The sequence below is a fragment of the Eleutherodactylus coqui genome, chromosome 4, assembly GCF_035609145.1.
Source record: "Eleutherodactylus coqui strain aEleCoq1 chromosome 4, aEleCoq1.hap1, whole genome shotgun sequence".
NCBI classification, from domain to species: domain Eukaryota; kingdom Metazoa; phylum Chordata; class Amphibia; order Anura; family Eleutherodactylidae; genus Eleutherodactylus; species Eleutherodactylus coqui.
Window position 1 is genome coordinate 73,224,868 of NC_089840.1, and position 13,263 is coordinate 73,238,130.

At 42.3% G+C, this 13,263-nt stretch overlaps 1 protein-coding gene across 1 annotated transcript in view; it reads right to left on the bottom strand.

The window, feature by feature from the left end:
• Window positions 1-13,263, bottom strand: part of MYL10 (myosin light chain 10) — a 50,014-nt gene that overhangs the window by 19,431 nt on the left and 17,320 nt on the right. The window contains exons 3-4 of the mRNA XM_066598609.1: window positions 12,707-12,782; window positions 3,525-3,629 (exon numbers count right to left, since the gene is read on the bottom strand). Of these exons, the coding sequence (XP_066454706.1) occupies window positions 3,525-3,629; window positions 12,707-12,782 (181 nt within the window). The remainder of the gene's footprint in view (window positions 1-3,524; window positions 3,630-12,706; window positions 12,783-13,263) is intronic.

Below are 13,263 nucleotides of genomic sequence, written 5' to 3' on the forward strand. Positions count from 1 at the left end.
GAATCCTGCAGCGTATCCTTACTTTCCTGCAGACATGAGGCCTGAAAATTAATTTTACTCACCTGTCCAGAGGCTGCGGGTTCCCGTTCGTTGCGGTCGGGTCTTCTTTCTTCTGCCCGGCGGATGTGCTTGGCACGCCGGCAGCGTGCCGCGTGCATGCGCCGTGCACTGTTTTTTTTTTAACTCCTGTTTTCCCGAAGCAGAGCAGAAATTCAGCTGCGGGTGTACCGTGCATCCAGCTGGCTTCCATAGACTTCAGTGTAAGCCTGCGGGAGACCCGCAGAAAATGGAGCATGCTGCGGGTGATTTCCTGCACACGCAATCCGCGCCTCAAGGGAAAATGACATCCGCAGGTACTTACTTACCTGCGGGTGTCCAATGCATCCCTATGGGTGCGGATCACCCGTGCAGGACACCCGCGTGGATTTTGTAATTCTAATTGTTCAGTGGACATGAGGCCTTAGGGTTTAAATAGATGGATGTGTTTTTGTCTCGTTACGCGGCCGTGGAAATCACAGCCGCATAACGGTACTAAATGAAGCCATTGATTTTAATAGTTTCTTTCTCACTATCGGGATTCTCGCACATTAATACTATGCGTGAGAAAAAATAGGAGTCACCCTCGCTTTCTTGCAGATAGTTTTCCTACATGCAAGAAAGAGAGGGCAGGACCTGTCTTCCCGCTATTTTCTTCCAACTCACAATAGCGCGGTATTTGAATAGTCCAAAAAAGAACAAAAAAAACCTGGTTCATGTGCTAATACACTCCATAGGGTTGAGCGTATTAGGGCATACGCCCATGAGTTTTTGCACTTAAACTTGCAATTCTGCTTGCATGAACGAAGCAAAGTTTCAATGGTAAAAATTGCATGACACTCGCATGCAAATCGCATGGCATATAAGTGCGATGCAATTTTGTTAAAGATCCCCATAGGAAACAATGGCCGATTTCTTGCAAGGAATCACCCAAAAATAGAATATGCATCGCTGCAAGAGAAAAAAACGCTCATATTAATAAACACATTTATATCAAAATTATTATTTTCAAGTGCCAGTTCTATGGTATTGCATCATACTGTAGGAGCGATTAAAGCATCGCACAAACCATTGCCAGTTCATGTCCCCTATAAGGGATAAAAAAAAACACGTAAAAGTCCGTTTTAAAAAGTTTTAATAATGATTTAAAAAAATAAATAAAGATAATAAAAGTTTAAAAAAACCAAAACATGGGCGATAGTTCATTGCGTTATCCACGGCGATATTCCGTCCGCGGGTAATGCACTGAACACTTTTCATAGACTTACTATGGAAAGCGCAGCCCCAGCGTCCACGAGCGGAAAATCATAGCGATTCTCCGCTTGCGGGATTCAAATCGCAACATGCAGCAATTCTCCACGGTGAGCCTATCTGTCAGATAGGCTCAGCGCGGAGACCTGACAGCTCTCCCTCCTGCTCCCCTGCAGCGGAATATCACTTGCGATATTTTCTCACGGCCGTCGACAGAGGGCCCTACCCATATTTCTAATAAAAAAGACAAAAGTAAAAAAAAAAAAACACCAAACATATTTAGTGTCGCTGTGTCCATAAAATTCAGATCTATCAAAGTAATGCATTATTTATCACGCATGGTGAACATCATCACAAAAAAAGAAATGCATCAAAATTGCGCATTTTTTTGGGTCACCCCCATCTCCAAAAAAAAAATTTGATAGCATTTTTAAAAGTTTTTCAATACATTTATGGTATTTTACATAATATCATTGAAACATACAACTCGTCCCACAAAAAACAAGCGCTCAGACAGCTTCGTTAATAAATCAAAGTTACGATTTTTTTAAAAGTAGGGAGCAAACACTGAAAATGGAAGAAAAAAAAGGGGCAAGTCCTTAAGGGGTTAACTGATTCTTCTATAGTCTTCTGCAGTCATTTAGACATATCGGAAGATAGCACAGGTGTAATCTGCAAGCTACCACCCCAAGCAATGACCTGAACAAATGATCCCCGTTTTCATGTCTGTAGCTTATAATGATGCCATATGAGAACTTCTTCTTTCAGGCATTGATGATAATCTCAGCGACTACTACTCCTCTCTCAGTGAGACCATCTGACCTGTCTACACTCCATTAGGAGAGATTGTGAATCAAAAGTGCATTCCTAAAAGAATCCAGTTTAGCTGTATGCTTGATGGTGAATACCCAGAAGTCCTCAGTACGTGATCTGACAATAAACTTTCAAGAAACAAATCCAAGACTCATTGTGCGCTGTACTGTCATACAAGATTGCTGCAATTAGGGAACAATGATATCCAAGGGCAAAACGCAGGTGAATGTACTGCTTATTTCAGTGTACCGCTTGTCCCTGTCACCTACAAGCATCCTACATGTATTCATTCCATATGGAGCATCATGTAATTGCTTCCTCACTGATTGCACTATGAACCAGATTGATTTGCGCATTGTACTGTACTAATCGCGCATGCAGGGTCTGTTTATATGCACGCACAAGACACCTCCGCCCTGATTTAACCGTTTGCAATCCAATTTTGGATTCAGGGTTTCCTAGAGGGCTTTCTCTTTCTGTCATTATACAATGGCGCCATCTGCTGGCTAGAGCCAGTACTGTGGTATGGGACATGCTGGAGAGGCCCCCGACAACAGAGCGGCCAGTAATATACAGTAGGAATACCCTGCCGGACGTCATCCGACATCGGAGCTGTACAGCCTTCAACCAGAATGTCTGAAGACGTTAGACAGTCGATTGGAAAGGGTTAAAAGGCTATTTAGCCTAATGAGGTCTACATCTGTTCTTTTCCCTGTGGTTTTGCGCTGTATTTCGTGCAACCCCTTGCGTATTGTGTGCACTTCCCGTAGACTTCTACGGGGACCTTTGGTGGGCAAATATGCACAAAATAGAGCATATTTTATTTTTTTTGCGTGCGAGAAATACGTGCATGAAAAAAGGAAATGTGAATGAACCCACTGAAAACAATGGGTTCTATTCTCTGGAGATTGGGCGCACAAAGTACATGGGCAAATACGTGCGCTAATACGCCGATATGGAGTCCTAAATCTATGAGGCCTTCTTGCGTTTTTATTGTGCGTGTGAAAAACGCAATATGCAGTGCACTGAAACTGAATACGCCCATGTTAATGAACCCTTAGAATGACTATTATTTTACCACAAAGGTACTTATTAGAGATGAGTGAGCGTACTTGGTTCGGGTGTTTTTGCACTCGAGCACCGCTTTTTCTGAGTAACTGACTACTCGGACGAAAAGATTCGGGGGCGCCGGGGGTGAGCGGGGGGTTGCAGAGGGGAGTGCTCCACCACGCCGCCGCCCGCCCCCGAATCTTTTCGTCCGAGTAGTCAGTTACTCGGAAAAAGCAGTGCTCGAGTGCAAAAACACCCAAACCGAGTATGCTCGCTCATCTCTAGTACTTATGGAAGAAATCCCAGGTAAACATCCATGCATTTTCCTAAATTTGAACTACTTGCAAGTGCCCTTTATACGCTTATGATCGTACCTTTAAGTTTTTCACCAAACATTGTAAGGAAGACAGTAAAATTGATAGGTCCTGGCGCCTCCTTCACCATGTCATCTAGTTCTTCACTCTTTACATTGATGCGACCTGGATAAAAACAACATAACATGTAAGAAACCTGTCTGGCTTAGTATTTCCTATGGCTAGTGTTGCAGGAAAAAGCAATTGACCCCTATGGAATAACCTGGATTTGTGCATTGATTAATAATAGAATGTGGTCTGATTGTTATCCGAGTCACAGCTATAGCGAAACACTATGTACCTAACCGAATAACACACAAACAGTCGCAATGTTCATGTGTTTTGTAGAGCACATTAAATAAAAACCTATACTGTAGAAAGAAAAAGTAAGTGAACCTTTGAATTTAATAACCTGTAAAATTGGTTTAATAACGACCTAATTGTAGATCCCAATTTAGCAGCAATAACCTCCATCAACGTTTCCTGTAGCTGCAAATAAGATTTGCACTACGTAGAGGACCAGCTTTGGACTGTTCCTCCCTGCAAATGTGTTTCAGTTCATCCATATTTCTGGGATGCCTTGTGTGCACAACCGTCCTGAGGTCATGCCACAGCATCGCAATAGGATTAACCCTTTCCAATCCACTGTCTGACGTCTTCCTAGATTCTGATTATAGCTTGTACAGATCCAATGTCAGAAGACGTCCGACAGGGTATTCTTACCATCTATTGCCAGCCACTCCGCTGTCGGAGCTCCTCTGGTGCACACACACTGGCTTTAGCAAGCAGATGGCACCGTTGTATACCAGAAAGTCTTTTAGGAAACCCCGAATCCAAAATTGGATTGGAAAGGGTTAAAATGTAAAATGTTTTGATGCAACCTTGATCATTGTTCCTTCGATGATTGCAAGGTGTAGAGGCCCTAAGGTAGCAAAACAGCCCTGAACCATAATGCTCTAATACTGGACACAGGAACAGAGCTTTTGGTAGTTTGTAGGATTGCTCTTGAAGTGATCTTAATAGAAATACCACTTTTAGACTCCTAGGGATAGTAGCAACATAATTTTCCTAATGTGTATATAGTTTTAATAACCATGGTCTGATGTATATTCAGGCTTTTTAGCAATGCTTTTGTAGCTTTTCCAGCCCTATGAGTCTCTATATTGTGTCTTTTGAGGACTTCTAAAAGTTGTTTGCATTGTGGCATGGTTCAAGCTAATCAATGTTTCTTGAGAAGAACAGATTTGTCAGTAACCAGGCTTTGTGTGCCTTTATTTAAGGGACAAAGCACCTGTGAAACCAACACTTCTAAGTTATTTTCTTCAAGTGAAACACCCTTTGCCAATTAGCTCTTGAAGTCATTAACATACAGGTTCACTTACATTTTCTTGGAACTCTATAAGTGTGGTTATGAGATTGGATTCAGTGTTTTGTCTACAAAAGAGACATATAAAAATGTAGCAAACTAAATTGATATGAAGAAAACTAATGAGTACATAATTATATCTGTAGAAAATAGATAAGGATGAGTGCCTGGGAAATATATACATTATACATTAATCCTCATGGCAATAATAATGGCACCATGTGTGCCAAGTTTATGCATTTTAGACTATTTTGATGCATACCTCAATATTTTGAAAAGTATCTACCAGTAGAAAATATATGTGCCATGAACTGGTGTATTAAAAACTTTCTAACATGACTAGCAAGCTCTGCAAATATGTATACATGCATACACTCTATGAACAAGTATATGAATAAAGGAAGTCCGTCAACAACATTGCAAGCCACTAAACTAGTCACACCTTTAGATAGTGACCAGTAGTGACCAAAGTCTATAATTCTTTTCGCCTCCCTCATAATACTACTATTGAAATGGGTCATGGGTTAGGTACCCAGGTGGCAGGTTATGTAGTGGCGCAGCAGCTGACCGATTGAGAGAGGCAATTTTTTTAAAACTAAATAAACTTTATTAACACATGGTATTATTTCACTCTATAGGAGAGCACAAATTACTTAAACATTTCAGATCAAACAAGAATTTACACACAATATGCTGTATATCTACACTGGAACGGCAAGGTACTTGAAACGCCACTTACAACTAATCCTCTTCATTCTCCACACATTAGCTTACTGTAATTTCAGAGTTCTGCGGCATAATACTGACATCATGGACCATCAAGCCATCATAAATCTTATTGTTATTTGTATAGCGCCAACTTATTCTGCAGCGCTTTCAGGTAATTTATTTATTACCCCCCACCAAGCTGGGTCCTCATTTTACCAACCCTGGAACGATGGAAGGCTGAGTCAACTTTGAGCCGGCTATCTGTACTATAGGTGCAAAAGGACAACTGAAAGACTACATAGAATGTAGATTGCTGACTCTCACGAAACTTCAGATTGGCACATAATGTCACAACTATAGAGTGCCTTGTCACCCTGGTAAAACATCTACACTTAATATTATTTACTAATACTCAATCCTCTGCTACCTGATTCACTATGACCATGTTCATCTTCATTCCTATTCTACTACAGTCCCTTTAGGGAACTACTTCCCCAGTATCCATCTGTCTCTGCAGATCCATCATTGACTCCTTAACTTGTGCACACTCAAACATTGGAGACTGGTCTCATGTGTCTGGCAACTTTTTTCTTTTCCAGGTCCGCAGTCATGTCATCTCCTTCTGGGACTGAGTCCCATGTGGGAAGGGAATCTTCCTCTCCTTCCACATGGCATGTAATCATTATCTTCGACCCCTGGGTCCACACTCTCTAACCTCTGGCCCCTTGACCACAACTTATGCTACTCTCCGTCTTCCAAACAGCTGCCTGGGCGCTCCTCAGCATGAGGACATAGTCACTACCGCCGTTCTCCTACACAACGGCCTCCACCACTTCAACAGTCGCTGCTCATTGTCCTGTTGTGCTACTCTCCGTGTGGTGCATCATCTCTTTCTCACTTCCTATATGGGAGCAGCTCTTTCAGGTGGTATTGCATATTCATCACACTGAATGGTTTTGGTATATAATTCTGCTCTGTGAGGCCTTAGTCAGACGGGCGTTTTTTGCCGCGATTTGCGGATCGCATGACGGATGCGCATCCGCAAATCGCGTGACCGGTGCGCGCAAGTCGCCCGCAAATCGCCCAAAAATCTGCTCCTAGCCGCGTTTCATTAGAAACGGGCCGGAGCTGTCCAGCGCATTGCATTCAATGGAGACGGCAATACAGCCGTCTCCATTGAAAGCAATGCGCTGCGGGCGAGCCCGGGATGAATTGTCGGTAAGGGCTTAAATATATAAGCCCTTACCTGCAATCCATCCTAAAATGTGTTAAAATAAAAAAAAATTGCATTCTCACCTTCTGCCTGCAGCTCCGGGCAGCCGTCCTGCAGTGGGTGTGAAGGGGGTGTGAGTCAGACCTGCCCCCTGATTGGCTCAGCGCTGAGCCAATCAGAGGCATGCCTCACTCACACCCATTCATGAATTCATGAATGGATGTGAGTCAGACCTGCCCCTGATTGGCTCAGCGCTGAGAGGCAGCAGTCACTCACCCATTCATGAATTCATGAATGGGTGTGTGAGTGAAACCGGCCTCTGATTGGTCAGGCTGTGACCAATCAGAGCAGATCATTCAGCAGGCGGGGATTTTAAAGCCCCGCCGGCTGAATAGTGCCGAGAAGCAGTTCAGGAGAACTGACAGCGGCCGCGGCTGGACTCCGGCTGCAGCGGAAAGGTGAGTATACAATTTTTTTTTATTTTAACACATTTTAGCATGAATTGCAGGGAAGGGTTTATATATTTAACCCCTTCCCGACAATTAACCCCGCGCACGCCGGCAGCCCATTGCTTTCAATGGAGCGGCTGTATTGCCGCTCCATTGAATTCAATGGGCAAACATCGTTCTTCTCTGCCACAGCTGTTACAGCTGTGGCAGAGAAGAATGATTTGTCTTCTATATGTTCTCAATGGGGTCGGCGCTGCTGCCGCCGGCCCCATTGAGCGCATATACAGAAGCAAACAGGAATCGCAGATCGCAGATAGGTGCGATCTGCGATTTTTTGTTCTATAATTTTTCGGACAAGCGCATAAAAAGCGCTCATGTGTCCGATACCATTGCGAAGCAATGGTTTTAAAAAATCGCCGGACGCATGTGCATGCGCAAATCGCGGCAAAAAACGCCCGTCTGACTAAGCCCTTAATGTATCATTTGCGAATTATTACTACCACCAATACCACCTGGATAAAGAGCTAATTGTTCTCCTTAATAACTGGTTGGATGTCTTAAATAGCAAAATGGAACTTTTCCCATAATTGAATATCAGGCTTTGACATTGCTGTTCAGAAAATGTATCTACTTATCTTTGTGGAACTGCTTTAATATAGACAGACTGGAAGGTCTTTGTACATGAACTGCTTAGTTTTAGGTCTTGCCAAAGCAACTCTAGTGAGTTCAAGCCAGGACTTTATCTCGTTCAGTCCAAAACTTTAATTTGTGTTCCCATAGCCATTCAGATACAGATTAATTTTAATGATCTGGACCACTGTCTTGCTAAATAACCCAATTAACCTTCAACTTGAGAATTTTCTGGAACTGTACCGAATTCATGGCTCCTTCAATAATGGCAAGTTGACTAGTCTGAAGACAGTACAGAATTCCACACCATTACATTGCCATCAATATGTTTGACTGTTTTTCTGATATTCTTATTGAGGACATACTATAAAGTGAAGTCTTTTGACTCACCTACTCAGATAATTTTATCATTGAAGGCTTGCCAAGTATCAGTTGCTGTTTTTTGCAAACGTCAGCTCAACACTTTTTCCTCTCATGTTTTATCAAGCATCTTTCTTTTGTCATGACTCATGAATATTGTCTTAGCTGAGGCTTATACTTATTTATCAAATATGCTGAAAAGTTTTGTGACTTCCTGAGTTATCTCTGCACAATTGGAGCAAAATAGGTAGGTAGCCCAATACTGGACATCACTGCTTCAAGTACATTTGGAGATATTGGCTCTCAATTTTGTTCATTTGTATCCCAGAATCTCCAAAATGCATTGTACCTCCTTTTAGATCAATATATCTCTGCAATTTTGTTACGTGTGCTGCTGAGACATGTTGGTACTATTGTGATTCCAGCAGCACAGCACTCTCAGGGTTAATGATTGAGCTGGCTGGGTGTGGTACTTCCTGCTAGCCAATCCCCTGGATCTGTGCTCACAAATAAACCCAGCTCCTGGTCAGTCTCTGTATGGCCCCTAAGGTGAGCAGTCATGAATGCTTGTCTGGTGAGGTTTGCAGTGTGATCTGGTTTATGTCCGTTTGTACGTTTAAATTCTGTCAGTTTTGTGTCAGCGTGCTGTGTGAACTCTGTCCAGTTCTGCTGGACTCCTGGTTAGTGTAGGGACTAGCAGTATAACGAGGAGCGGTGAAGTGGCCTGCTAGCTTCCACATATTGTACAACATGTCAACTAATACCTGGTATTTATATTCAGCTTCCTATCTGTTACTAGTGGTTGCATGCTGTATGCTGTGTATTCTGGCTCTATGTGTCCTATTGTTCAGGCCCTGTCATGTGGCATGTGAATGCATCCGTTTCTGGTGTGTGGCTCCTAGGATCAGCTAGGGGCCATATCCGAAGACCGCTGGGCTGCCCTTATTGGGGCGATGTCCTCGCTTAGGTAGGGCCAGGTCTACCTCCCTATAGCCAGGGCCAGTTGCATGAAACCCGTGGGTGTCTCCTTGGTCACGATCGTGTGGGCCCCGTGCTTTGTCTGCCCACACGATCGTAACAAATTTATCTATTATCTCTTAGGAAATTCCCTCTGATGTGTGTTATTTCTTGTATAGATATTTGGTGATGACTTCATCATTCTCATAGAAAAGTTAAGGTTCAACATGAATGTGAAAGACTATAGAGTCAGGGGTGGATTAGGAATTTAAAATGGCCCTGGAAAAAAATCTAAACATAGCTTCATGTTTTAGGGTCTATTTTACTAGCAGAGGGGCTATATAAGCATTACATGATACTAGATCAGTGCTTGGAAATGTTATCCATTTGTTGCTTGTTTCTCTAGACCTGGATGAACTGAGTGCAGTGCGCAATTGCACCAGCTTAGCTCTTTATGTTGACAAAAATGAAACCGTGAGGGATGTTTAAGTTAGAAGAGACATCATAGCCACCTGATGATGGCAGAGGTGCTAGCACCACCTCCATGCTATGCAGCTACATTGCCTTCTGTAATTAAGGGCCCCCCACCACAGCCAGCCTGCAACTGCTCCCTGGGCCCCCTGACTCAGCAAGAGAGCAAGGTCTAAAGCAAGTGCTCCATCTTTCATCAAGCCTAATTCAGTGGAATGCAGTGGGTCTGGGCATCTCTTCAGATGCTGACATCAGCCCTGCCTGACCAGACCAGCCTTCTCGGATTTATTCCTGTAGAGCCTATGGCCAATCCACCTCTGGGAAGTTGAAAATATTGCTGCCAAAGTTTGTAAAACCTGTTTCAAAAGTTGATATACTTCTTTTTTTATCCTAGTATTTCCTTACAAGCTACATCCATCTTAATCATCTTGTGCTGGCAAACCCTGGATCAATACTTTTATGTTTTGGTGCCTTCCTTGGCAAGGAATGCCCTTCCTGTCCTTTGGTCTAAAGTGACTCCTTTCATTTTAATGCATATAACACTTGCTGGTGGTAACATTCCTCAGATTGTTTCTTCACTCTTCTCATTCCCAACCAGGTCTCTTTCACTCCATATTTATTTATTTTTCTCTTTCCATATTTGCTTGTTTTATACTTTGACACTGCTAATTCAGGTATATTGTATGACAACTTGTCCCCAGACACTATTTAGTTGTCGAGGCTTAGCAATGCCCCTGCCTTTTTATTACATAAGTTAAGTTTAGGATTGCATGTAACTTAGATATACATTCCTATTGGACACCCCTTTTAGAATATATCCTGTCTTATTGGCATGTTAGGTTTCCTAAACCATGCGACACAAGATGCTGATGCTTGGAGTTGTCAGCCATAGTTTGTGATAGGAACTGCACACTGTTGGATATACGAGTTATGCAGCTGAATACAAGCCATCCATCACAAAACGTAATGTATTGGCTAGGCTACAAGGGCGCAAGGAGCATCATCATTGGGCAATCGAGCAATGGAAGAACGTGCTATGGACTGATAGATCACACTACTCAATCTTCAAATCAGATGGAAGTACCTGGGTATGTAGGATGCCTGGGGAACGACTTTTGCTTGAGTGTGTTGTGCCAACAGTAAAGTACAACGGAGGTTCCATTATGGTCTATGGATATTTTATGTGGCATGGTTTCAGACCATTGATTCTAGCAGCAATAACTATGAACATGGAAAAATATCTTGATATTCTGGACAATAATGTGCTGCAGACAAGGTGGTAATACTCTGAGAATGATCAGCAATATTTCCAAAAAGAAATCACGGATTGTCACAGATCACTGTTTTACGTTGGTTTGAAGATATAGATGCTCCATGATTGGACTGGCTGCCACAGAGTCCCAATCTGAGCCCTACAGAACATCTTTAGGACAAGCTGGAACGTCGGGTCAGGAAATATGAACAATGTCTTCTTTGAGGTAACTCTCCAGACGTTTGCAGGATGAATGGAAGACATTGATAGAAAGTATGCAATGGAGATTTACTGATGTCATTAGGGCCAAAGGAAGCCCCAGTAATTTTGGAAGGATAGTGTAATTTTGTGAACTTTGTACAGTTCTGCAGAAAGCAACATTTCCAGACATAATTGTGTCATTCTTTACCTTTCTCCTGTTTGGAGATATCCTGAAATAAGTGGTGCAACATGACGATATTTGAAAAAAAAAGTTTTCTTAAGCGCCATTTAGATGGGACGAATGTCAGGCAAATGATACCCAACACTCGTCCCTGCACATACTAGCTCCCTTGCTGCTGCACAGGAGCTAGTATCGCTGGCCCACAGCAAGGCGGCTGCATAAACGATGGACGATGAGCTGATCACTCAGTGTAAACAGCAGCCGTTCAGTACTGAACAGCCGCTATGTTAAGTCAATGGAGAGGGGCGGGGGAGAGCGAGGAGAGAAATCTCCTGCATCCTCCCCGCCCCATTGCTGGCCGCTCTATGAGCAAGCCAGCGCTACTAGCTCCTGTGCAACAGCATGGGAGCCTGGACACACAGGTACGAGTGTTGGGCATCATTTGCCCTGTCTAAATGGACCTTTACTCTGTCGGGCATGGTTTTCAATATAAGTCATCTCATGCCACTTATTTTAAGATATCTTGAAACAGACACTAAGATAAGGACGCACACATCTGGGGTTGCAGGTCTAACATTATTGGGAATAATATACAACATAAAAACCTACAGCCAAAGCAGAACTTAGAAGCAGCAAATAAATATTACAAAAAGTTTTCCTAATGTTTTTTGTTACTACGTTGTAGAGTTATGAAGTTTGCTGGAGATTTTAACACAGCTCATGGGTAAATTCTGCGTATACCTGAATGTCCTCATTGTGTTCCCTGACATTATATGCTACCTATTTTCGAATTACAACTTTTATCCATAATTAAACTTTTGTCGACTTGTAAATCTTTCTGCAGTCAAATGCTGACATAGGTATCAATCATGGACTTTATGAGGTCAGTGCAGGTACCTACAGGAAATTCACACAAACTAATGACATTTTGCCAGAGAATGGAAAGAAAGAGTTAAGCTGCACTTTTTCGAATGTCTATGAAATCCAGTTGGCGGTATCTATAACATTGATGCCAATGTCTATGCTATCATCAGCATTAGCGGTTGGGTTTAATGCAACTATTTTGAGAAAGCGTCATCCAAAAGATATGACTTAGCTCTTGATAAGTGCAGCAAACTTTGTGTAGTGAAATGTATCGTTGTCCATCTACTTATAGAGGTACAAACATGGTCAGAATCTAACTAATATATAATGGTATTGTAGTAAAATGTAGCAAGCAAAACTGTGCTTCACTAAACACATAGTGGTTCGAAACCCATAAACAAGAGGATCACATTAAATCAGTTTGGCAGACTTCCCTTTTGGCTCGCTGACTTTGACATATCTCCTTTGACTCACGCAGCTTCAGTTTAAGTATAATCATTTCCTACATACTTGAGCATGTGAATTTGATTTAGATATCACTTTTCTTTTACCCAGAGCAGCAAATGTGTCTCTCAGGTCTCCTATATCAATGAAGCCATCTCTGTTCTGGTCCATAATGGTGAAGGCCTAGTGACAAGGAAACAGCACAGCATTAGAAAGATCCGCAGGATCTCCCATCCTCTCTGATCCCCGCTTACAGTCTGTGACACATTTCACTTTCAGTTAAAAATAAGCAACAAACAAAGCCTCTGTGAATTACGCACGTTTAGTATGCTAATGAATCCTGACAAGGGGTTTAATTAAAATACAATTAACCCACCCCAAGTTCCTTGAACTAAATTAATACTAGGCACAATATGCTGCTGGATGGGTTCCAATATACGATTAGATACAGCCAGCATTAACTCTCTACTGGAGTTGAATAGACAACAATACCCAAAGCTATAATGACACAGTACACTAAATGCACATCACAAAATTGTTTCTCGGATTAATCCAATGGTTTATGCGCAGAATTCGGAAACACTTCCACATCTGCAAAGCGCAATCTTTTACAAACGATTACATTGTTGCTTTAATCGAAGAAGTCATTTTCTGTAGAGTAACA